Source organism: Chamaea fasciata, unplaced genomic scaffold (assembly GCF_029207755.1).
Source record: "Chamaea fasciata isolate MVZ Bird 193981 ecotype frontalis unplaced genomic scaffold, bChaFas1.0.hap1 SCAF_6, whole genome shotgun sequence".
NCBI lineage: Eukaryota > Metazoa > Chordata > Aves > Passeriformes > Sylviidae > Chamaea > Chamaea fasciata.
In genome coordinates, this window is record NW_027094091.1 from 4,351,184 (window position 1) to 4,377,718 (window position 26,535).

General features: G+C 39.3%; 1 protein-coding gene across 5 annotated transcripts in view; it reads right to left on the reverse strand.

Moving 5' to 3' along the window:
• SH3BP2 (SH3 domain binding protein 2) overlaps window positions 1-26,535 on the reverse strand; it is a 36,909-nt gene that overhangs the window by 4,586 nt on the left and 5,788 nt on the right. For 2 of the 5 annotated variants that reach the window (XM_066185272.1, XM_066185270.1), the window contains 7 exons: window positions 6,798-6,937; window positions 5,649-5,751; window positions 3,875-3,992; window positions 3,215-3,285; window positions 2,768-2,856; window positions 1,382-1,447; window positions 337-835 (listed from right to left, as the gene is read on the reverse strand). In XM_066185272.1, the coding sequence (XP_066041369.1) occupies window positions 337-835; window positions 1,382-1,447; window positions 2,768-2,856; window positions 3,215-3,285; window positions 3,875-3,992; window positions 5,649-5,751; window positions 6,798-6,936 (1,085 nt within the window). In that variant the 5' untranslated portion in view covers window position 6,937. Of the gene's footprint in view, window positions 1-336; window positions 836-1,381; window positions 1,448-2,767; window positions 2,857-3,214; window positions 3,286-3,874; window positions 3,993-5,648; window positions 5,752-6,797; window positions 6,938-8,920; window positions 8,961-12,443; window positions 12,599-26,535 lie in introns of those variants that run through there. The other 3 variants (XM_066185268.1, XM_066185273.1, XM_066185271.1) reach the window with 3 other exon arrangements.

The window sequence follows — 26,535 nt, forward strand, 5'->3', positions numbered from 1 at the left end:
TGGCCTCCTCTGGAACAGTTTTAACAGGGCAATGTCTTTCTTGTTCGGGGGCCCCAGAGCTGGAGGCAGTACTTGCAGATTAATTTAGTTAATCACAGATTAATTTGGGTAAGGAGAGACCTCTAGAGATCACTTAGTCCAAGCTCATGCACAAAACAGGTCCAACCAGATCAGCTAGATTCACTGCAGATTTTCAAATAACAGGCAAAAAAAGCACAACACAGAGAGGGACGGCGCAGGGAAGAGACACAGATGTTGGTATGAATCTGAGTATGTCTAAATTTGTTAATTAATAAGTGATGGAAAAACAACAGTACATCGTGTCTTCATACTTACTGTAACTGGGGACATAAAGATTTCTCTGTTCTAGGCTTGACTGCAGGGGGCTGGTGGCTTGGCACAGGTGGCTTTGGGAGCACTGGTGGCACAAACAGTCCAGGTTTACCATGTTCCCTTGGCACTTTGGGCTCTGCTAGCTTTTCAACAAGCTGTGACAACTTGGGTTTATTGGCTGGCAGAGGAGGAGGAGTCCGTGGGGAAAGGTTCAAGCTTTTTAGCTTCTCGCATGTTTCCAGAGGAGCAAGGACTTGGGCGGGAGGCAGAGGCTCTGGAGGCAGTGGGTGAGACTCTTTGCCACTTGCAGGCTTTTTGAACACAGGCAAAGGGGGCACAGGGGGTGGCTCCAGTTTGATTTCAGGTAAGCTTCTCTTAGGAGGTGGTGGTGGCACTGGTGCAGTTGGTTTGCCAGCATAGGAATTTGCCCTCGCTTCCGAGAAGGGAGATTTCCTGACGTGAGGAATGGGCGGAGGTGGGTACGCAGGGGGCAGGACCATATCTACAGACAGAAAACCAAAAAGCTTGACAGACTGAGGGGGAATGCAGTATGTCGTCAAAAGAGACTTCTCAAATCAATTTTCTGTGTGATCTAAGATATTTCACTGGCATTGGGTCTGACAGTACTCAGCATGCTGGATAAGCATTTTACTTTCAGCACAGTTCTGAAAGTTATAGACAAACTCCTGGTATTTTTCTTCAGGCAAGGCTTATGATGACTTAGCAAAGATTTTTCACTTCATAATCTATTTTTTCCTTAAAAACATTACTGCTGCTCCAGACTGATGACCAGATACAGGTCATTCCAGGCAGGAGGTCTGCAAGAAAACATACCCCTAAAGGCATGTAATTCTTTCTGTAAATGGTTACTGCTGTTATTACAAACTTCTGACCCTAAATACCTCTCAAGATTAGATACCTCTGCATTACTTTAGTTATTTTGCCAGTTAGAACAGGAATGACCAACACAAAATAATAACCTGGCATTCCACATGAATATTGCCTTCACTGGGGGCCTTTCATGAGGGGAATCAAAGAAATCACATACCATCTTTCACTATGTCAGAAGTATCTGGCTGCAAATAAGACTCATCCTCCTCCTCCTGGTCGTAATCTGCAGATAAAAATCAGTGTGTCAGACTCTAATAAATACTCTTGGAACCCAAGAAACCTGAGTATCAAGCACTTAGGGCTCTTTAAAACAAGTATTTTTCAGATATTTTTTCTAAAGTGGTGAAAAAAAATTCGATTCACCTCTCCGCTCTCCAGATGTTTCCTTAAATTTTTATGTCAATTTTAAAAGTCATCACTTATAACAGAGGCAGATGAAGTACGCTACACAATATTTTTTTTTCCTACTTAAAAGTTGGAAGAATTATTTTTTGGTGACACTTTCTAGTGTTCCAGCCTTCCTGAGAGAAGTTCAAATCAGTTGCAGAGACACAACTATAAGGATGCATTCACAAAACCACTTGGGAAAAAAAACCCCAAAACTTAACCCTACCACAGAAAAATTTATCGTTTTGCAACATGGAAGATTAAACAAGCTTAGGGATCTACAAAACAGTTTCAATTCTTTTGCCTTGCTCTGGCAACAGCAACAGCAAAAAAGCACCACAACAAATAGCTTAGACGGTTTCAATGTTGCCTTTAACTGTAAATCAGAATAACCAAGCCACAGAAAACATGTTACTTCTAGGCAGTAATTTCTCCTCATTGATTATAAGAGGAGCCTGAAGGACAATATGCAGAGGAATGCCATAAAAAAGGTAAGAATATCTGATAAAAATCAGTTATTCTAATTTTCCTAATTTAAACTCCTTCTAGGCCTCTTATTGTCATTCATCTTGCATACAACCCTCCCCTCCCATAAAATCAGAAGGGCTAAACTACAACCCCACGTGAAATGCTGATGAGTCTGTTCTCCTCGGCTTGCAGCAATGGAACCGGATTTCCTAACAAGACCCATTCCTCCCTTTTTGTCCTAGTCAGGAAGAATAGTCAGGAATTTCCTTTCAGGAAATGAGAGTACTTGCTCTTATCAACATTGCCCTTAGAAATCTGAAAGGGCAGATGGGAAAGGCCTAGAATAGGATCTCTGCTGAACCTCAAGGCAGGGTTTTTCATGTTGGTTTCCATAAACATATTTCTTGACTAGGAACTCAGTTGCTGAAATATGCTGTGAATGCCTACCCGACAGGCTGTCACTTTTAATTAACCTCCTCAAAAGACCTGAAATTCTTTAGTTTATTTGTACCAACAGTTAAAGGCACAGAATACCTGTTGCTGATTTAAAACTGCAACAGAGATACACCTAGAAAAAAAAAACAGTTACAAATCGGATTGCTTAATCTACAAGAATAATTCCTGCAGAATTCAGAAGAAATTAATAAGCGACAAAGAAGCCTTATTTATCAGTGTCTGAATTTCTCACCTTCATTATCTGCTGAATGATGGGAATACTTGATGTCAATGGGACGTTCTACTGAGCCATAGAAACTGTCTGCATCAGAACCAGAGTCACTGCAAAAGAAAAGACAGAGTTATTTCTGTTTAGCAGGACTGCAGCACTGGAAAGGAATGCTGGAAAAGCAATCTGTTCCTATTTCTCAATTAACAGTCAGATATGTTGCTGCTGTATTTTAGAAGATTTCATTTCTTTTACACAAAGCTGACATTCAAAGTGCTCTTTGTTTAAAGATTCGGGGGTTTTGTTCATATTCTTTAAATTATAAATTGGGAAGGGCTTTTCTTCTCGAGTCTTACTGTGCCTGTTCTTATTTAACAGGAAGTTACTTGTAGGTACAAAAAGCCTAAAACACAACTGTAAAAAGCTAGTGCAAAAGGGATAAAAAAACCAATAAAGAATAAGGGTTTATACCTGAATTCTGTGATTGTTTCTTTCTTCTCATGGTAGTGATCAATTTCCCTTCTCAAGGATAGCATCCAATTCTAAACAAAAATACAACATTCAACACATCAATCTTTAAATCATTAAATGGAGATGTACCTTGTCTTCTGTAAGAACAGAGTAACTGTGCAGGGAACATACATTGAGATAGTATTTATCCATGACCTTTTATTGAAAAAACTTAGCAGTCAAATGTTTTGACTATCTAAAATGCTGTAGGAACATACTGAAGTATTATATTTTCAGTTTGCAAATTTCAGGTTGTTGTTCCTAAAGCCAGACATATATTCAGAGTACGTTTATGGGTGAGAGATTTCACTGAACAGTTTTCAGAATTTAACAAAGGCTTAAAGTATCATTACTCTTTCCTTGGTGAAAAATAAATACGGAATATTTATGAAATGCGGAGAAACCCCTGCCATCCAGTATGTTAAAGCCATTCCTTAAATTACAAGTTGAATGAACACCAACTTAAAAGTTAAAACTTCAGACATGATTTTTAGAGGAGCCCAAAGAACTAGGCATACAAATTTCAGTGACAGCTGCATTTCCAGTTCATTTAGATTTTAGGGAAGTCCAAGATTCGCTTTTTGCTTCAAGGAAAATTCTATTGCAAAAGAAGAAAGTTACCTTTCTTTCATCTTCAGAAGAAGCTGAAAAAAACCACGTCCTGTGCTTCTTGCTTATGTGAACTAACTTGAAAGGAAACACATTGCTTGATGTTGTCTCCTCAGCTGCCCGCATAACCCTGAGAAACAGAACAACCAATACAGAAATGCCTTAATCCATAGTTAATGCTGCTATGCAAGTCATAAAAACTGACAGAAAGCAGTTTTACTGGTCAGTTTTGTCTTCTGAAAAATAACCCCCAAGCCCAGAAAATCACCACAGAAATCCCCATATGTGCATTTGCAGTGCTTCTCCATTATTGTGGTAGAAGGGACAATACAAAAGAAAGAGCACTCGTTGATCCACCAGCCAGACTCTTATAAACAGCTGCTTTGACTGTTCAAGAGTTAATGAACCACATTAATTCATAAGCATCACACACTGCAAGAGGTACTCGGGGCGCTTGTGGCCCTTATTTCAAGAAGTCACTATTTCAGAGGAGAAAGCAAAACACATTACCCATGAAAATAAGGAAAAGCTAATAATAAAGGCAAACTTCATTTTTACACATTTCCCTTATAAACAGATTCTTACACATTTTTTAATTATTTTAAAACAAGCATAACTCAACTGCTTTCATTTTTATGTGCGTAAGGAATTTCTTCATTTGGGACTCCTAGGGGTAGAAAAATTTTAAAACCCCTTATGCAACTACTCAGTCTAACAATTCAGTTCTTTCAAATTCTTTTACAATAATGTTTGTCTGTGCCTTATACTAATCAAGACCTGGTCCCTATTCCAACCAAGGTCTCTATGAGGCTGCTAGAATGAAGATACAGAAAAAGGAATGAACGATCTCTAGCATCTACAGATTCCATGGTATTGTTCACATTCATGTCAACAGCAGAAGCTGGTGTCATGACAAAATGACAGTGTGGGTTTCTTCTACAAATTGATCTTGAATTTTTAACCAGCTGCAATGTTTACAAGCGCATTCCTTTAAAAGTATGCCATTGTTGTGCTCTGTTAGAAAAGCTCTCATAATTTAAGAAAAGGCAATTCCTTATTCCACAAGTCAGAGAACATTATACAGTACAAGATATACGTATACAAATACAATAAAATTGCAGTGGTTAGGGTCAATACGATGATATTTCTCCATATTCCCTCATTCTCATTAAACCTTTCTTAGCATCAATTTCAACAGCAATTCCCTAAAGTCAGGTTGGACTTGTATTAGTAGGCCTTGTACTGCTGCATTCACATCCTGACAGTACAGGCTAACTTGAAAGCCACACATTTCTGTCTTCAACTTGCAAAGTAAATATTAAGATTAAAAATGTGTAGTGGAATGAGTCACATTGTGGCACATGCATTCTCTCATTTAGCACTCTGTAGCTGAGACAGTTTCAACACTAACTACAGTTGCTGAACCAGTAACTCCATAAATTTTCTCTTCTGATTCTTTTCTGGACACTACAGAGCAAAGACGGCTCATCTGAACAAATCCACATCTATCTGCACATGCAGTCTGCATTAGTCAGTAACAGGAGTAAGGTCATTGCAATTCACACAGCTTTACAGGTTAAATTACAGAAGAGGAAGGCTATCCACTCACCAAGCACAGGAAATGCCATATATACAGTTTGAAAGGAATACATTTCTTGGAATCTGAGATCAATACTTGACCCAAACAACAGATGTAGCTGTGTTTAACTTCATTAGAAATGAAACCCATAGCCCCTAGCATGAAGTTGAAGAAGCTTGGGTGTTAACCAGCTTCCTTGGCCCTTACCTGTTGTAACCTTTCAAAGAAAATGCGCCCTGGGGAGATGCAGATGTGCTGCTCTTAAAATAGTAGATACATCCCTCATGGATAATCACAAATCTCAGTGGCCCTGAAAAGATAAAAAGTGAGCAAAATATAAATCCAAGGGTAGCAGAACAACTAGAACCTCTTAGCATGTGTAGAATCATTGTTCAAGATTTTAGCAATCATATGAATCACTGTAAATGAGCACAAACTAGTTAAGTGACAGCTTGTTGATGATCAGTCACACAGTGAAGCCGTCCATTTGCAGAGTTTCAGGAATAAGGGTAACATTTGATTCCGTCACTTGAGAGGCAGCTGATCTGAAAATTTCAAAAGAAGCCTCAGATACTGCAGGCCTGACCTCCACCTGTGCTCCTTTATTAGTGGAATAAGCAATAGCAGGAAGGCAGCCACAGGACACAAATACATATTTACATCCATCCCGAAAATATTATCTCCCTCTCTTCTTTCACCTCAAGAACACAATCCTGCCAATAAAATTATATCCTGTTTTCTTTTTTCTGAAAGAGGCCAAGACTCCTTCCTTTATCAAAGGCAGTAATCTTTGTCCTTAACTATATAAGTATAGTTTAAGTATAAACAGGGACACCAAATGAATAGCATATAAGTAAACCCAAAATCTGACCTTTTCCCCATGTAAATAGACTCTGATTTCAGAAGAAATTACTGTTATTAAGTACAGCCCAATGTTGGCAGTGAGAAAATTTCCATTTCACAACAGCAGTAGGAGATGGGGATATTTTTTCCAGCACAGAATAACCAACTGGAAAAAAAAGCTGAGTACTAATTTCTTTCAGAAAAGAGTATTTGAAATTGATACATATCCTGGGAATCTGTTTGTCTTGAAAATCTTACTTGTGAAGGACTGGACAAGAGAACTAAGCAAGCAAAATAAAATCAACCACAACATTTATTATCTAAGATTTACAGTTGCAAAACAATTAAAGGAAGATCTTTCAATAGGAGTCTTTCATACATATACTTCTGTAAAATTCTATTACAACACAAAGTGGAAAAACAGCTTCAACAGTCTGCTAGTATGAAATCTGTTCTGACCCCAGAGGCAAGCATTTAAAACATTTAATTTAGTTAATACCTCATTCAACTTACACTTTAGGATCTGCAGCTGGGTGCCTCCTTTTTTATGAAGATACCCTGACTTGGTGACTCCTCCAGGCATTGTCAGAAGGTTTTGTGCTCCAATTGCCTTCATTGGGACTGGCCAGACCTGCTCCTGCGAGGCCATCATTCTGCAATTTAGAATAATTAAAAACAGTTTAAAACCCAGATTTTACTTTAAGGAATGAGTACTGAGAAGCAAGGCTTGTTTCCTTAAACAAGCTTTCCAAACAACTAATGTGGTTCAGCACTCAAGAATGTAACACAGACAGGGTGTTCAGAGATTCCAGGAACTTTGTAATGTATAAAAAAACGTGGTGCAAAAAGCCCCGATTTATTTTTATACAGCTCTCAAAAGTGATTGACAGTTGTTGAAACAGGGAAAAGTGCTTAGTAAATGTTACTTAAGTATCTATGTTTTAAAAATACTCCAGATAACACTGCAAGACTTAATCAGGCAGGTGACTGCAAAGAAAATTGGTTTCTTCTCCCAAATGCTTCATGGCATGTATATACAGAAAATGTTATTTTCTGTACAACCAGGGAATCAAGTCAAGGTTTAGTAACTGCAGCATCCAATACTACTTACATCTGGTATTGACATGTTTTACTCTTTAACTCTTAGTCCTTCAGGTAGAGGATTAGTATATAATCTCATACTGGATGTTACATGTGACAGCAACCTGTGCAAACGAAGTGCCTCTCAGATTTCTGCAGGCTTCCATTTAATTTATATATCAATTATTTATGCAATGCTCCACACCAAAAATCTCCACAGTTACCACTCTTTCTGCTGTCATCTTAAACCAAAAAGATTAGTTTTTGAAGTAGTAACTTATTCTGATATATCATTATGAGCCCTTTCTTTCTTCAACTGCTAAAAGAACTAGGCTAAAGATCCTACTGTGTCATGGAGAAAAGAAATCGTGCATGGAGAGAATGGGAATTTTGACCTAGACAAAAAAGCTCTATTATCATCAGGTATAGGGCTAGAGACCTTTGCTGGTAAAAAGCAAACAAATAAAGTTGCAGTTAATTAATTTCTAATAAAGGAATGATGGTTTAGAACTGATAAGCTTTCAGTGCAGGACTGAAATTGAAGAGATCTTGTTCATTTCTCCTTTACCCAAAAGGGACAGTAAGGGAGGTAAATCGTGAGGCTCAGCACAGAATCCAAGAGCCTCAGCACAACACCCTACCCAAGCACCTGCCTCTCCAATCTAAAATGGCTTTTCACATTCTGAAAAGAATAATGAAGTGTTTCAGATTTGTTGAGGTGTAACAGCAAAGTACATATCCATTGTATGGGTTAGGAAAAAACAGAAATGCAAGTCAGTGGATCTTGCAGTGGATCAGTTTAGGATTCAGATCTAACTGCTTGCCATTTGCTGATGATGCATGTGTGGGAAAGGGTGGAAGTTCCCAGCAATTTCAACCAGCAAAATTTAAACTAAATTAAATTCTCTAGGCAGCCTAGAAGACTTAATCACAAAAATTAGGTTTAGGTCCCCAGCGTTATGAACCAGGCTCAGCCAGAGAAGATAGAACCCAAGGTCCTAAAAAGGCGCTCATAGCAGACACATCAAGACAACGTGGTATCTTAATTTTCTCCCAGGACCTCCCTGCTCACCAAAGGTAAGTTGCTTTTGTTCTACTCAGCTATATCCTTCCTCCTGCTATTTCCTCCCTGTTCTTATTAAATCACTTGAGATCTTTCCAAGCTGAGTTATTTCCTCCTCCTCAATGAAATTTCCAGCAACGGCAATGTGTCCAAAAAGGGGCTACTCATGTATTTTAAGCTTTTCAGAATAAAAATTAAAAATTAGTAGCAGAAGCCAACATCCCCCCTTCCCCCCTAAATCCTTCAAATTATTTCTCCGCATCTTGCAGAAAAGTTGAAATGAGGGAAATGGAGAGTGTTACCCAGCTGGCCGCTGACGCCAAACCACATCAATACTGCTAAGAGTGATTTCCTTGAAATTTGGATTGCAAAGGCAAGTCCTGGGCTTCTTCTTTTAAGAATAAGCACATCAATGTTTAAACATTAAAACTTAATTTAAGTTTTCATTCTGTTTCTAGTTGTGTGCAGAAAATAGACTAAGTAAAAATGAAACCTTTTCATTCATATAAAGATACTCTGACATTACTTTTCCATCGTTAGTCTCGATGCCATCCAACAGTTTCAAGTTCATCTTAGGTCTTCCAATCCCTTGTACCTTTACCAGGAAGAACAGAAGAAAGGATTGAAGCACCCAGTGCATGGTGTGAAACTGTTTCATTGTTCTGTACCCAGGCTGAAAACCATGAGAAGAGGCAGAGTTAACCTCTCAGAGAGGTTACTCAAAACAACCAGTAAGCTAAAATTTCTAAGAAGCCAAAGTCAAACAGTGGCAATAAGTACATGCTGCCCTAGGTAAATACAGAAATATTTGTCCTGGTCACATTTGCCTTCTATAGGGGAGTGCACCAGTCAGACTACTCACTAAAGCACGTCTGGATGGGCATTATTTTCTCTACCTGAAAAACCAGATTTTAAAGTAGACAGGAAAGAAAAAAAATATATGGAAGCAGAGGAGCAAGCAGGAGAAAATAAAATAATCCGGTTCTACAGTGTGACTATGGGATTTAGCTGACAGGAAAGGACAGCAGAGTATCAGGTTCTGCTTCCCCATTTCTTACTTTTGGCTACTTACTATAAAACAGTCCTGAAAACAGAGACCAAAACTTAGAACTTCCCCAGCCCAGCTGAGTGAATAAAAGAAGTGAGCAAAAGGAGAGACAGCTGAAATCCATGCCACCAAGTACATGTGACATGAACTAATGAGCCCACTTAATGCACCAGGCTTTTCAACAGATTTACAGGCAGCTAAGCCTATTATCTGGATTTCAGTGTGGCTTAAAACACTCCCCATCACATCTGTACACTCCTCAAGCACTTTCATTTGCAGGCACGTAGCAGACACTTAGGGAAGACTTTGATATTCTGAGTTGAAATCTTTCAGTTAGGCTCCTAAAATGCATTAAAGTACTCTGATTCTCGTCCCAGGCAGATTTTTCTTCTTTTCTTGACTGTAGAAAACAGCTCTGTAAGGACAGATGTTGCTATTTTGCATCACACTGCTGGGAGAAAGCTGTCAAAACAAATCTAACTTCAGAATCTTTATTATAGGGGTGGGAGAGAAGAAGGAAAAAAACGGAAGCTCAAAGATTATTGTGGTCTTAGCATCTACAGTATGGTTGCCTTTCGCTCACTGAATGGTTCCTTCAACTCTTGATATTCCTGTTGTAACTTCTTTAACACGATGGTGTTAAACATATGGATGCTGCATTACCAGGTAACGGCATAGCAGTGTTTGCCATAGCAGTCACTGAAGTCACTGCAGAGCCTGATAACTTTGGCATTACTGAGAACAGAGGGATATTTCCCAGTTGTTTCTTACACAGTTACATTCTTACACTACGAGCCGAAGCCCCCCTTACACATTTTCACCCGTGGTGCATAGGAGAGGCTCTTCCACAGGGCTGACGACCAAGTTAACAGAAAGAGCTCACCCAGTGCAGTCAAAGCTCCTTCTGACACTGGTCCTTTGCCACAAACAGAAGGCAACAGCCCCCATGCATTGTTTGGTGAAAGCTTCTAGTAGTAGCTACACACTTTATCCCTCTTCCCACTCACCAAGTTGCATATTTTTTAATCAGTTTTTTCACCAGGTGCCAAACCCATTTGCATGTGGCTATTGAATTAATCTTCTCCCCCACTGAATGGGACCTTCTGAACAAGAAGAGGATGGCAGCAGTCAGGGAACAGCCTTGCATCACTTTGTTTCTCAGGTGATCCCTGCGACAATTCTGTGCCTGTGAGTGTAGTTGGAGAAATAGCAGAACAGCAGTTTCTAGGATGTGCTTCACCATTCAAGAGTGCTTTTGGGAAGACAGAAGAGTGCAATCAGCACTCTGGAGCATGATACAGAGCTTATACAATCACTATTGTAATTACTTCTTACGTACAAACTGGTCTACCAGACTGAGAACCAAACCAATTTGCAGTGCATTGCTGATGTATCAATGAAATCAGCCCAAGTCTATCACCTAAGCAGACTTTTCTCAAACACTATCGCAATGAGCCAGTTTTTATTTCAAAGTACCCTGAAAGTTAAACAGCATGAAAAAAAGGGAATTTACGCACTTCAGCCTGTAACCAGGATGGGGCCAATCATATACAGAAGTATTTTTCTGAATCACAGTACTGCTACCAAGCTCAAATTCTGAATGGATAGCAGACTTCTGTTATTGTATAGCAGGTAAATGTATACATTTGTGAGGCAATTTTAATCTATCCCCTCACTCAGTGCATAGAGAATAGCTAGATTGAAGGCTAAGGCATTATTTTACAAGCTAAAAGTCCCTCCATGAGTAAAAGTAAAATTCTGCCACATTAAAAATCTGGATTACATTACAGAAGAACACTTACCCCTCTTGGCCCTAAGAGCTATTGGCGTTCAGCCCAATTAGAGCAAATACAAGTTGACTCAATTAAGGATTGCATCCTGGAAGAGTCCTCAGTTCTTGCTTAACTTCAGCAGAATATATGGCAGATGTGATCATCTCCACATCTTGCACTATATAGGTAAAAAAAATATATTACCCTTGTCTCTGAGACTACAGCTGCTAATAGCCGTTTCAGAAGTTCTCACTTGTTTTAATAATATTTACGATCTGGCCTTGTTTGGCCATGCTGGGAAAAAAAAAAAAAAAAACAAAAACCCAAAAACACAGCCTCCAAATCTGCAGTACAAAAAGTAAACCTGATCTGAATTTGTAACAATGCTCTCTATGCCAAGGACATCTGAGAACTTTCAAAACTGTAATCTCATAAGCTCTAGTCTTTAAGTTTTACTTGGAAGTAAAACCTAGCTAAGCCAGATGCTAGTTTACTTCTGAATATATAACTTCAAATAACATGACATATATAACACATAACTTAGAGAAATGAATGCATTCCTCAAGTCATGCAGAGGGAGACTGAAGTATCAGGCTTTACCAAAAATGAGGCAGCATTACACACTGCAGAACAGGAGAAGTTTCCCCTATATGCTCTCAGCAATTCTGAGTTAAAATGATTTCTCTGATTCAACCATCTAAGCATTTACCATCTGTTCTTAAAACTACTTTCTGCAGAATTATCAGATCTCTCGTCCATTTATTAACCATTCTCCAGTACTTCTGAAATACTTTTCCACATCTCTCCTACTTTTTTTGGTTACACATTCCATTTCTTCATACCTCTAACAGCCCCTTTCACAATACTCTCTCAGAAGGATTAATAGCACAGTACAAACACTGAAGTAAAAAAAAAAAAATCTTGCAAGACAAAGGGAACAAAGAGAAATAAACCCGACTGAAATACTCTGTATAACTAAATTTACTCCCTTTAACTTGCTTCAACTTGCTTTTCTTTTCTGACAAGTTTACAACTAACACCCAACTCATCTCTTCCCCTCCAATCCTTTATCATTTAAATTTCTGCATGAGTCAAAAGTGTTTTAGCCCAGATACCATATTCTACTCTTAATTGCAGTCTGCTCTCTCCCTCAAGGAGAAAAGATGACAGAAACACAAGCCACAAGAAGCACTAACCTGGTGACCTTGTCCGATCGACACATAGTTTTCCTGCTGCCACTTTTCCCGAATGATTGTTTCCTTTGTGATGACAAAGCCATTAAGGACATACGACCCGGTTCAGGCATGGCAGGAACATCTCCGCACTTCTCGCACGGTTGGGAACTCCCAGGCTGAGAGCCGCAGCTGTAGCTGCTGTCTGCTCGACACACGAAAGGAAAAGAAAGCCTGCCCCAACTGCTCGTGCATCTGCACTGTGGCCAAAAGTGACGCCGAGGCAATGACTTGTTTCCTTTGCTGCTTCCTGTTCCCCCCACCGTTAGCGGGCAGCGCTATCTTTGTCACAGTTCCCAGCTTCCCAGAGAGGTTATAAATCAATTCCCGCACAGCTCAAACAGCTGGCAGACGTCGAGCTAGAAAGCAGAGGGGACTTTCCAGTGCTCACTTTCTTCCTGCTCACCTTTCGATCAGCCACTTTCCCATGGGAGAAAAAGAAAGTTGTCCTTTTTTCTCTCGGTGTACTCCAGCTCCCACACTGGCAGAGGCACAGCCCTGAAATGCTGCCCGTGCTCCTGAAGAGCCTGTGCCTCAGGGACTTGCACTGCACCACAGAACTGTAAGTATTTAATCTGTTTTCTCCCCCACAGCTGGAGCTTGTCCTTCCCTCTTCAACCCAAGACAATCTAAATAGCCATTCTGAAAAAATTCTGCAGAGTGGACATGCTTTAGAGCAAGTCTTGCTGGTACGTTTGATGCTACACAAACCACAGAAGACAATAAAATTCGAATTCAAGAGGCTGGCAGTGCACAATTGTTCACAAGTATCACCAGCTGATGATGAATAAATGCCGTTGTTTTACACTTATTTTCATCTGCAGTTCTTAAAAGGATTCAAGTGTTTCACTGGCTGATCTAGATTTAAAAAACATTCCAGGCTCAAAGGTTTGAATGAGACAAACCGACTAGCAAGTTTCAGAATGATGGACAAAACATATATAAGTATGTCAAGCAAAGTTTACTTCACATTTTTTTGGGGAAATGGACATGAATCTGTACCCCAAAATAGAAGGAAGAAGTTTCCATACAGCACATCTTTTTGTAAACTACCCAACAGTCAAAGCACAAAAGAAAATAACATTTCAGATCCTGCTCGTGGCTGTATGGGCCAGAAAAACAGCTCTCTCCCCATAGGGCACCCATTTGCACTCCTTCCACTGCCAGGCTCTACACCAAGGGAAATTGAACCATAAACACCACACACTTTTGTTGTTAGCCGAAAGGATCAGCATATCAGAACACAAGATCCCAGTGCTCTTCAATAGGGATCAATTCCCAGTTGTTTCAGTGGCTTGACAGATTTTTTTTCACACAGAAAGCAATTACAGAGGATTCAGCTCAGTGGACTGTGAATTAAATTCACTTGCTTTATTTGCTACAATACCAGTCACCCATTTAAGGCACACTGCTCCAAATCAATCTTTCTCCCGAGTTCTCTGTTATCTAAGCATACTTTCCCGAGCCTGCATTAGCATCTTTGCAAGCTATTTCTCCAACTTAGGAAAAAAACTTGATCTAGAATGACAGCACTTGAGTATATGTAATACTGGAAAAAACCCTTCAGTTCCTCTTTCCCCTTTCTGATGTGACACACCTAACTCCTGGTTTTCCCCTCCAAACTCCAGAACTTACAGTACCACACTCTTTGACTTCAACAGTCTCGTTAAACCATGCCTCCTTTATCCAACACACGTTCCTGAGTACTGTTTATCCTCTCTAACCTTCCTCATGCTGTCCCGTCTCTTTCTGCATTTTAGTACTCAGAAATGCGGCAGGATTTTTCATTTCAAGTTCCAAGATCCCATTTTGACTTCTCTGGTGATTTCCAACACTATCAAGATGATCCCAGAGTCAGAACAGAAGACACTTCACACACACACAAGCGGATGTTCCACCAAGGAACAACCAAAGTTTAGATGTTTCACGGTTTTGGAAGACTGAAAATTCAGTTTAGTTTTCTACACCAAACATTCACCAGAAGGACTGTATTTCAAAATGGCAAATAAGGCATCCGAAAAGACATGAAAACTTTATGGATTTGATTGACATGTCTGCCAGGGAATGTGAAAGAGTATTAAATATATCCTCCTTCAAAAAGCAAAATTCTGTTATGCATGGGCCTTTGGTATAAGACTTTCAGATTAATCTTCATTTGTCCCCACGAAATCAGTAGTGAGAAGCAGCCTTGAACCAAGCTAGCCCAGGGAGAATTTCACTCCAAAAGAGATGCTTCATTTCTTTAATGCTATAAGGTATCACTCAGCCTTAAAAGGAAGAACCAAAGCACCTGGAACCAGCACTTGGATTTCATTCCAGCAGGGCTGCTGCCTGAGGAAGCCAGCCAGTCTTCTCTGCCATTGCCAGGAACAGCTCTTGCTGGCAGCCAAAAGCAATCCTACTTATCATTGGTAATGGGATGTGAGGGCACAAGCACATCTGGCAGAACGCTGTCCTTGCTGGTATAAATTCACTTGTCTCACCACAGGGCTGAGCTGTGTCTGCAGCAGGAGCACTTCCTCTTGCTGACAAATTTACAGGAAACTGCAAGAATGGACTGCAAATAAAAGCAGCATAAGAAGAGCACAGCAACAGACGAGGCAGAAAAACTAACAAAGCACTAAAAAAAATTAAAATAGCATGAAAAACGCTTTCTTTCAGCTGCAGCAAGTCAGCTCAGTAGTTAAGTTCCACTCAGAATAAAGTAAGGATTCATACATTATGTATTTCCACAGAAGTCTACAGTATAATAAAGCATTAAGAAAGTGAGGGATTAACAGAACCTGACCTAAGTTTGAGTCAGGAGTAGATTATTAGAAGCTTTATTATTTTATTAATTCTACCAAAATAGTTTAGTCTCAAGTTTCTAGATGACAGTGGAAACACAGCCATTATATTGAGAGACAATATATTTGTCAGCTGCATGCTTCACAACTGCAGATTGTAAAAGAGCAGGTGCAAATTACTTGCCTGAATCCTTCATCTATTAAGTAAGGCAATCTTGTGAAAATACAAATAACCACGAATCAGAATTACTTCTGCTGGGTGAGCTGCATTATTATCTTTACCAAAAAAAAAAAAAAAAAAAAAAAAAATATAAAAAAAAAATCAGCAACAAGGAGAAGAAATGAGGCCACAACTTCCAAAAATCCTCTTTCAATGTCAAAAGAACTCCTATACTTTAAATTTCAACCACCATCCCTTCCTTCACCTTACATCAGAAAACGTGAAGAAGTCCTAATAATACTTGACTTATTTATTACATATACTTAAAATAGGTCACTGAAGTCTTGATAATATATATTCAGTCGAAATCCAAGAAACACTTAAAACCAGAAAGCTTCAAAGTTTCCCCTTATACCCCATGGCTCTTAGGTTCCAAACATCTACAGACATACTGTTGGCTTGGAACATCAAAAAATGCCAGCCAGCATTGGTCTGCAATAAATAAGCCATTTCTCAGAGAATAAGCATATTGATCTTAAAACAAAGTTGTAACTTTTCATGACGATTGCTTCATCAAACACTTTGGCACACATCCTAGAAGATGATATCATGATTTTGAGTTTGGCATACAGTTAATGTCATATATTGCACAAACGTCTCTTAATCAAAGTACAGTCACAAATTACTTGCAGTATATGCATAGCTTCTCAAAAAGCAAATTAGATTGAGCAGCTGGAAGACAAGAACCATCTGCAAACTCTCAATATGAGAACATTATTATTTAACAGATTCACTTATACCAGCCAGCCTTGAAAAATAATGCAAGACTTTATATTAATGTATTCTAAGGCCCCTCAAATCCAGAAAGATATTGGGGGGCTGGAGTGTGTCTGGTGAAGGGCAATGAAGCTGGGGATGAGCCTGGAGCACAAGTCCTGTGAGGAGCAGCTGAGGGAGCTGGGGGTATTCAGCCTGGAAAAAAGGAGGTTCGTGGAAGACCTTCTCACTGTCTCCAATTCCCTTTCAGAAGGTTGTAGGCAGGTGAGGTTCAGTCTCTTCTCCCAGGTACCAAGCACCAGGACGGGAGGAAACAGCCCCAAGTTGTGCCAGGGGAGATTTCGGTTGGATATTTGGAAAAAAATCTTCACAGAAAGGGTTGTCAAGCATTGGAATGGGCTGCCCAGAGAAGTGGTGGAGTCACCATCCCTGGAGGTATTTAAAGAATGTGGATGTGGCACTTGGGGACGTGGTTTAGTGGCAAACAGGTTTTGGTGCTAGACTGAAGGTTAAGACTCGGTGATCTTAGAGGCCATCTCCAGCCTAAATGGGTCTATGAAATAAGGATTGAATTCAGATCAGTACAGCTGTTCCAGCACAATTTTCGACGTTGGCAATTTTGTTATGTGTAGCTTTGCAAGTTTAATGGATTTCCATTGAATCAAAAGGCCCCTCAAACCTGTATGGGAGCATTAACTCAGGGAGTTAACTGGGTCAAAGTCTATGCCAGTCAGACCACACCAGTAACATTTGGTATAAACAACACTTAAAGTAGAAGGCAAATCCTGAACATAATTTGCTGCCTTTTGTTTCTTTTTTATATAAATTCAGATACATTACCAACACTCCGTTTCCATTTACTATTGAAAAGAGATGAACGCATTCTTTGTTCCTTTTGTTATTTATATACAGGGTCCCCATACAAAAGACTGTAAAAGCCACTATGGCTATGATGAACTGCTCTGTAAATGCCACTATGGCTATGATGAACTGCTCTTTCACCAGCGCTTGTAGAACAATTTAAAATAGAACATAGGTTAAAAAAAAAAAAAATGTAACCAGCAGAAGTACAAACATGATTGCCAAGGTCCTATCCCTGCAGACAGCTGCAAAGGGAGTTTCCCAAATACACATAGATACTGAAAGTGGGAGTTTCCACAAATGATTTATTTCCTTGGCAGAAATTTGCAATTCCAACAATTTTACTAGTAGGCTGGGTTGTGATTAACTGCACACAACTCTATCACTAAGATACTCAAAACTGATAAATTAGGAAACACTGTTGGACACTAAAATAATTTCTGCTTAGATGTCAGAACAGCTGTAAACATTTCAGCTGACGGATCATTTAACTTCAGTAAACACAACATCTAACTGAAGGCTTTCAGAAACGCACAGGAAGGGTTGAAATACCCATTAGTGATTTTAAAACATATCTGACAGGAACATTTAACCAGCAGACATCTTGCCATACGAATTTAAGTCTGTTGTTAGGAAATATTTTTTCTGGTTTCTTAGAATTTTACTTATATTACTTACTAAGGCATTTTGGCAAAATAAACAACATCCACGAGCTCATTGTATACTGTGCTTGTACAAAACTAACGTAACTGAGATCCAAGACTACGATAGCTAAAGAGAGTATTTTTTCTAAAGGAATATGCAAATCAACACTAAAATTGCTGAATATAAGCAATTTTAAAACATTCATACATTTGGATATTAAAACCAACAAAACCACATGAAGCTTATAATGTCCTTCAGAGTGTCTATCAACAAAAAATGCAGTGAGTAAATTCATGAGCCCACTGACCCCAGCAACAAGCTACTAATTGAATCCTAAACAAATACAGCAAGCCCTGATTCTGAGGAAGCATTTGGTCATGTGTTCTGTGCATCCTTCAAGCCTGTGTTTCCCTCTCCTGGTGACTGCAGGAACCTTATAGTTAAGCAAATATACCTCTTCAAACAAATGGCCGCACCCAGCACCAAAGAGGAAGCTCAATTTCTGCTAAACCCTGAAAAAAACAAAACACAACAAAGATTTTCTATCTTTATTTTGCTTGCAGAGAGACTTTGGATACAATTTAAAGACACACTGTAACTGCAAAGACTCACTCTGTACTACACTGCTGTACAACACAGTAGGTGGTGCTGGGTTTTAAATAATCGTTAGCAGTGAAGCATCTCAGAGTTTGCTGTTCTCAGACTTGGAAACTCTGACTATGACCCAGAATATCCAAATAAGCTAATAACCATGCAAGTGTGATTTATAGAATTAGAAGGCCCAACTGGGTTGTATTGCTAATGGACTGTCCCCACCTCCAGCAACTTTGAAGCTCCTTGTGCTCAAAGCCTCATTCAAGTAAGTAGGTGCATCAGAAACATGGATTCTTTATTCCAGTTCCAGTTACTGTTCCCTTTCAAATCACAGTATGAACTTCCCCGAAGGATGTGGTAAAGCATAAGTATTTTATTTTACCACTCCCACCACACAAAACACCAAATCAAAGGACTGAAACAGGTAATGGCATGGTTTACAGTAACCAGAATATAAGGCCAACAAAGTGTATTTCATCACTTAGGTAAATATTACCTTTGGGTTTTGGTGGGTTTTTCCTTTGTTTCGTTTTTTTAACAAGCACCAGAAAGAAGAAGCTCTGTAAGCTCATGCTTACTATCTACAAAAGATGAATTATATTATAAACACCACATCATGTGTAGTTGGGATTTTAGGTGAAGATTTTAAAATTGAAATGAATGTACACTGCAAAGCTGCTTCAGAAAGACAGCAGTAAACAGTTTTAGTCTGGAGGACGAGAGGGAACAGTCAACTCAAATCACACAAAATAACCATAAAAATGAATATTCTCACGCAGTGGGCTTCTTTTACAAGATAATTTGGACAATGGCCTTTTCTATTATCATTTCTTTATGGAAATCACTCCTTCCTACAGAAGTATGACTAAAAAGAAAGAAATTAATTCCCCCTAAAGCTTATTTAAATGAACTCCAACAGCAAGGATTAGCCCAACATTGACCCAAGTTCCAGAGCTGTAGAACTGCATTCAGAAGTGAGTTCACGCAGGGCTATTTTCAAGCACAGAAGACGTTCATATGCAATACTTTAGAAGACATGAACAACAACAGTCATATTTTACATCACAAACCAGTTTGCCTAATCAAATACATTACTGCCATGGTGCCAGAAGTTTGCAGCAAGGTTCTAAATAGGGAAACCCCCCCGGCATAATATTATGAAAATATCGAACACCTGACAGTAAGATAGACCAAAGGCAAGGAGCTAAAACACAAATTCTAGATTCTTACTTCCATCTGCCCTTGATGCCATGTAGCTCTTCTCAAATCAGCTCCTTTTCTGACCTGTCCTGTATGTCAAGACACAACCCTTGTAAAGGTGTTTATAAGAGTATAACTTGTTCATTCTGGAGAAAGGACTTCAGAACACCACAGATAGTGGGAATGGATGCAATGGTACTGCACATGGGAATCAAAACCTTTCCTGGATCAGTGATCATACATATTTCAGAGGAGGAAAACAAAAGGAAAAAAAAAAAAAAAAAAAAAAAAAACAACAAAAAAACTGCAAAGCATCTCGCTTAATGCACAGTGATTGAAAAACTGGAAATACAGAAATCCATCTCAGATTCCAAGACCTCAATCTCTGGCAATTCAAAATTACTCCAATAAGCCCCTGAGGTGCAAATTCTTAGGCTGGTATGCTATATCTGTGCCAAATTCTTACACTCTTCTGCAAGCTCTCCTTGGATCTGACTCCATAAAGCTATTCCTATTGTACCATTAATGAGCTAAAAAAGAGTTTGTAAATGGGAACACTCATTTTAAAAGATACTCCCACTTCCTTCCCATCAAGAATTTTTAAAATTATTACAGACAAAGTTTGAATCTAGCAGCAGCCTGGAATCTTTTACATTCACTCTACAGTCTAGTTAGAATATCTCCTCTCCTTTTTAAATTTGAAGATGCTTCTTGGCGTCACATTAACCCATCCTATTGTAGAGGACTTGCTTATTTCAAAATCCTTTCTCAAACACCTTATAGCACTGCCTGTTCTTTCCATTCTCATGGTCACAAAGATGGTCCAAAGGTCATCTGACTGATCCCTGGCCACACTGGCTTTTCACCACTGAAACTAACTTTTCTTTATCACAGACTAAAAGAAACATGCACACACACACATATAGAAATACGTATATATACAGTTCTTAAAGAAATTGTGTCTGTTATAAATGTCAGCAGTCCTTCTTCCATTCTCGGCAGGATGAGCTATGAAGAATACACAGGCTTTGTGCCCTAATCTTTTTTATAATTTCCTTGAAAAGCTCTTTCAAAACACTGCAGCCAGACTCTTTACAGAGATGACCTGGTTATGACAGAAGAGCTCCTTCTTCAAAACCTCTAAAATCTTACATTTATGCACTGCCTGGAGCTAACAGTCATTAACTCCAAGGAGTCTGTATAGCATTCTTTCATTCCCAGGTTTTGGTTCTACACAGAATTTACATGGAGCACATAACATTTCCAGCAAAAGCTTTTACAAGATTTACAGAATCTCTTCCTGCTGTACACATCCTAGATATTCTTCAGGCATTCTAAATACGAATCGCTTCTTGTACACAATGAAGAGCTGAAGCTGGATTTCACTTGCACAAAGGAAATTCAGAAATTTAGGTCAGTGGGATTGGTCCTGTTTCAACCTAAGTAATCAAACCTGACATCTTTGTATAGTAAATAGAACAACATCCAGACCCAAGCCAAACAACATCACAGATGCATTGATTCAGCTGCAGATGTTACTGCCACCCCAAAACAAAAGATCTACAAAAGCTGAACTTTACAGGAGGAAAATACTCTTTCTGCACACTTAAAAATATTTAATGCTGTTTGTGGTATTTTATTTAGTATATGAAATCATACAGACTGATCCACTTAATATCCTCTAAAAAACTGCATATAATAATTATATCAAAGTGCAGCTGCACTTTGTTAATTGTTTATCTCTACAGCCATAAAAAGAACTCTCAGTTTTGAAGGTTTTAATACTAAAAAGCATTAAAAGCGCATTACTCTCTATCCAAAAAGCCTTCTCTTCTTCCAGATGTTATGTGACAATCTTTCATGTATTCTGGTCACTTATTTTTCAGTAGTAAGCCACTATATCCACAAAGTACATTTCCAAGACACAACAGATCTAATTTCCAATTTCTGTCAGCTACGTCTCCAACAGATCAAAACCTAACAAGCCCAACACTTCAAACTACAATTACTCCAACGTTTCAAACTACAATTATTCCATTACATACTTTAAAAAATGTTGTCTCCAGAATTTTATGAAAAATGCCTAAATTGGGCATCATCACAGATCAGCAAAGATTGATAATATCATGAAATCATTGCGGGTCACATCCATTGCTCCAGTGACACTTCCTCTCCTGTGCAGTCTACCCAGGAACCAGCAGCTGGCACAGTCCAATCAAGTGCAAAGACTGCACTGGTTATAGTTTAACTGGATGTGGAAAAATAAACCTTTAGTCAGCAAGGACAGGAGAATTGCTGAAGAGTTCTTCCTATGTACTGTATACCTTGGAATTTTAAAGCTCACTTTTTTTGTTCCTTTGGAACGCTGTATTGCTTTTCTTTATTGTTTTCCATTCCACTTTGCTGGAGATTAAACTGTTCAGATAGAAATCACAAGGAATCTATTCCCCAAGACTCGCCATCCATTTGGCACTTTGGCTGTTCTACAGAGCACTATCGTCAACCTTTTTCATTCTAATACAAGCTCCCTCCTTTTCTAGACCGTTTTGCTGAAATAAAATCCATCAGACAGTAGGTCACTAGGGTTAAATAGAGAATAGTGATACAGTTTATCTTCTTAACACAGGATTATTGGGAACACATCAGGTTTGTAATACCCTTTTTATGTGGACTAATGCCTGAATATCAGGCCAAGTTCATTTTTGGTCTTTACCTCCGAGTTGCTCAAAACCCTAAAATTCCAAAAATAAGAAACTAAAGGAAAGGAAGTCTGCCCAATGCCATAGCTGTCTCCCCACAGTCCTTAGCAGTTGTAGCTTTCTCACAACTTTTGTTTCTGTAGGAATGACACTTCAAACTCCTGATTCATGTGCCAGGTGTGTGTCTTCCACATACCTTCTCAATTAGCACAGACCAGCAAGCACATTTAGAGCAAAATTCTGGAAAGGCCATGCACTTCATCTCCTAAGGGCTATAAAAATTACAGGGCATGAATAACAAGTGGCAGGCAAATTACTCAGTATGTTGACTAGAAAGATAGAAATGGCCCAGGCACAGAAACAAGGATTAATTAGAAGCATCTAATTAATATGTTTCCTGCTATCTAAAATGGAAGAGAACACTCCAGGAAGGAAGGGAATTGTGTAAAGTTGCCAAACTGTGAGTTTCAATCAAAAAAACTTCTGTTTGCTAGATTTCACAGCAAAGACACTGCTGCAAATCCCTTCTGCTTGTCTTTCTCTGATTAAACAAAGCTTGTCAATCAAGTGATTGACACATTCCCTGGAACAAGACCTCCAACTTAGAAGAAGTGACCCAAGTCCCAGTTCAATTGCCCAGCAGAGAGCTTCCTACTACCAAGTAATTATTAAATACCACGATGCTGTTGTAGCCCATTAGAAGAGCACTTAGTACAACTTCAGTAATTAAGAGATTTGTCACTAAGCCCTTGCCACCTGCCAACCCAATTCTGCTGGGGAACCAAATCCCCAAGTGCAAGTGCACAGGTGGCATCAGCAGCACTGTGACACCCTTCACTCCCACCACCACATCCCTCTGCTCCTGGCAGTCCTCTCATTCCTCTAGGACCAGTGAACGAAGCAGAGGAGCCACCAGCCAGCAGAGAGGAGGACAAACACAACTGCTCTCCGCTGAAGGGATGGGGATGCCATGCAGCCATGGAGAAACAGCCTGGCAGCAGCGGCACAGCAGGCACTGTGCCAATATGACAGACAGCTTCCAGACGAATGACTTTGGTATCACCTAGTACTGTGTACACTTGGAAACATGGTATTCCATCTTATCAGCGCTGTTTCCATCATTATGAGAAAGTTTATCTGCACCTCAAAGCAAAAAATGTGAGATTCAACACATCCACACATGCCTCTGACAATACTTCAACTGGCCTCTTCAGACACTTGGATCTGAACTACAACCTTCTCCACAACAGCTGTGGCATTTGCCAAGGGACAGAAAGAAGGGCTTTTACTTTTTTTTTTTTCTTTTTGGAGGGAGGGAGAAGGCAGGAGACAGATGACTCACTGAGGCTTTGAGTACTGAAGGAAAAAAGAATTTCACTGAGTTCTTCCCATAACAGCTTCCCGCAAATTCAGTAATTTCCTCTATGTGGCTAGAGAATAGTTTGGCTATCTAACTCTGTTCTCCTAGTTTAAACATGAAGAGTACATTTAAAATATTCCTCTTTCCCTTCCAAATTTCCCACCCTCCCCCACTGCAGAGTCACACAGCAAGTATTTATCCAGCATAATCCCAGCAGTCTACCATGCTTAATTTACTCTTGAGTAAGAGTACCCACACAAGCTTATGGATGGTGGGAGTGGAAGACATTTGTGCCAGACTATGCATCATCTTATTATTTGTTTGGATTCTTCTAAACCCAGGATGACAACTCTTTTGTACATAACCTCATTGTTTTTTTCAAGGTGGTTTTCTACTTCCAGCTCCTTGGGAGGAAGAAAACTATTTATCTTGCAGCAAGACTTGTGTGCCCCTCCTGCAATGGGTGTTTTGTCTTCTCAGAAAAGCCTTTCTGGTTGCATTCTGATGAGTATATTCACCTACATGCACCTAGTCCTAATGCAAGTCTGCAATTACATACTGAAGGTAAGGATTCTTTCCTAGACACCAAACGGAGATTGCAGAGGACTGATTGTCCTGTGCTGCTGTATGCGGTACACCCACTTTGACAGAAAAAAGTTGTATTTCCCCATGCAACGTGTACAAAAGCCTGCACAAGCAAATCCCACTTCGCTCACTTAAAAAGCACAGTGCTTTGGAAACATGCCTACCTGGCATCATAGTGGAGTCTGATTAACTGACTGAAAAATTACAGTGGAAAGCATGAATGTTTAAGCCTGACTGATTAAAGGCAATTAACAGCTGCAGATGCTCAGCAGCTGTGCAAGTCAGGTCACTTTTTCGCCCAAACATAGCTCAAAGTACCTTATTTTGATTAGTCAAGCTTACAGATCAGTTTTGAATTAGCTAATTATAAGCCTTTCATCTGCCAGTAGGACCTGTAGGCTCATAACCCAGGTTTCTTTGTGCTAAATTCCTCTTTATAACACAGTCATGAGAAAAAAACCCCAAAACAAACCAGTAGAAAAAAAAAGCTAATCCTTCCAGGAACAGGTTCAGAACAGAACAGAACAAAAGATGGGTAGCTCTTACATGAGTTTATGTGTCTAAAGTGCACAGTTTTATCAGTGTAATGAAATACCAGAAGCTGAATGAAAACAGCATGACTACAGGTCTCTGTAAAAGGTTTAGGAGACATTACACTTCATGCAATGCAAACCCAATGTTCAGTCATACCACAGCACTCTGAGATAAGAGATGCTCCACTTGAGGAAATAACTGTCCTGCAGTCATCACACACTGAACTGCAGTCTCTTCAGAGCTCCAGCTTGGTCTGGGAGAAACAAACAATTAAGTGATATGTTGTAATAGAACTACTGTTAAGCAATATCAAGGTAATGATTTACTCTTTTTAGTAGGGTTGTCACAAGCTTAGAGACTAATAATTTAAGCCTCTGCTTCTTGGTTGCAGGAACGAGCTCTGAAGGGTAACTATGCTCTGGTTTGAACACCAACCTCAGCACTTGGATGCGTGCAACTTCTGATGAAGTTAAGGGGAACTAGGTAGACTTTGAGGTAGAATTTGTAAGGACATGGAATTCAAACCAAAACTTTTTTACTTTAGAGTTTTAACAAGTTTTACAAATACACCAATAGAGAGACTGTCAGTCACCCAAGCTGATGTTTAGAAGCATGGTAAGTCTTGCAGAATCATGTAAGAGCTAATAAAACATGAGATGAAGGACCATTTCAAAGAGATTTTGACTTGCAATAAGATTTACATGAAGATATTGAAAGAAACCACAAATAAAAATCCAACTGCTAATTCTATGAGTATTTTAAGAAAATATATCTATATTTGTAAAAATTACTGTTTCTGGAATGATGATTAATGTCTACCACTACAGTAGCTGAAGTTAAAATTAAAACAAGGAAACAAAGCTTCCTACAAAACCACTTTTCTTTTGTCTTACATGACATGTTTCACCAGACAAGACTGAGGTATTCATGACACTCTACTTCCACCTCTCTTCTTCCTTTTTCATTACTAAGATGTCATTACATAAAAAATGAAAATCAGTAAAACACGCTTTTACACTTATTAAGATCAGTTTCAGGGTCGGAGCTGTTGCCCTGAAGTGCTGCACTAGTAAAGACAAAGTCATCTCAGTGACTGCTTTCAGCAGAGCAAAGCTCTGCTGGAGAGTAGGAAGCTTATTTGTCTGGAGAAGAACTGAACATGGAAGTGGGAACTGACACGTTAAGAAAGATATCCCTCCTCCGAGGGTTCCTGTTTTTTTATTTTGCCCTATCTTTAAATGAAAAACTCAATGATAATAACAGATGAAGCTGTCATTTCAGTTGAAGAGCATTTAGAATTAAGCTTTCCTTTTGTATAACAATTAATTATTAAATTGCACAGCACAGGTTCCTGGTTCATCTAAACAGGAATACTGCCGGCTAAACTAGACCTGACCTTGTTTCTATCTGTTACAGCAGAATTACACCAAAAGATGGAGTTCTGCTGGCAGTTCCAGGTTGGCTAACCTGAACGATGAGAAGATATGTTTACACTGAGTAACAATGCAATGTTCAGTGCACTGAGCTCCAATCTAAATTCACATTCTTGTCCTTTAAGAGAGAGAACCCATTCATGCAGACTCTATTTCTACCACCCAGTATGGTTTTGTTTCATTTTCTTGACCATACAAGCACTAAGCCTAGAGATACTAAATTCTCCTACTTCCTTCTACAATTTGCTCTCCTCTTGTTTACTTGGCCACACTTCAAAATGAGAAATCTTTTGCCTTTAGTCATGTCTGTTATGCACAAATCACCCTTCATGATGAGTCTTGCAGCACACTTCCCATCCTCTCTCTTTTGTCAACACTTGGACAAAGAAAGATCTCTGAGGTAGCAACAGTTCCAGACATGC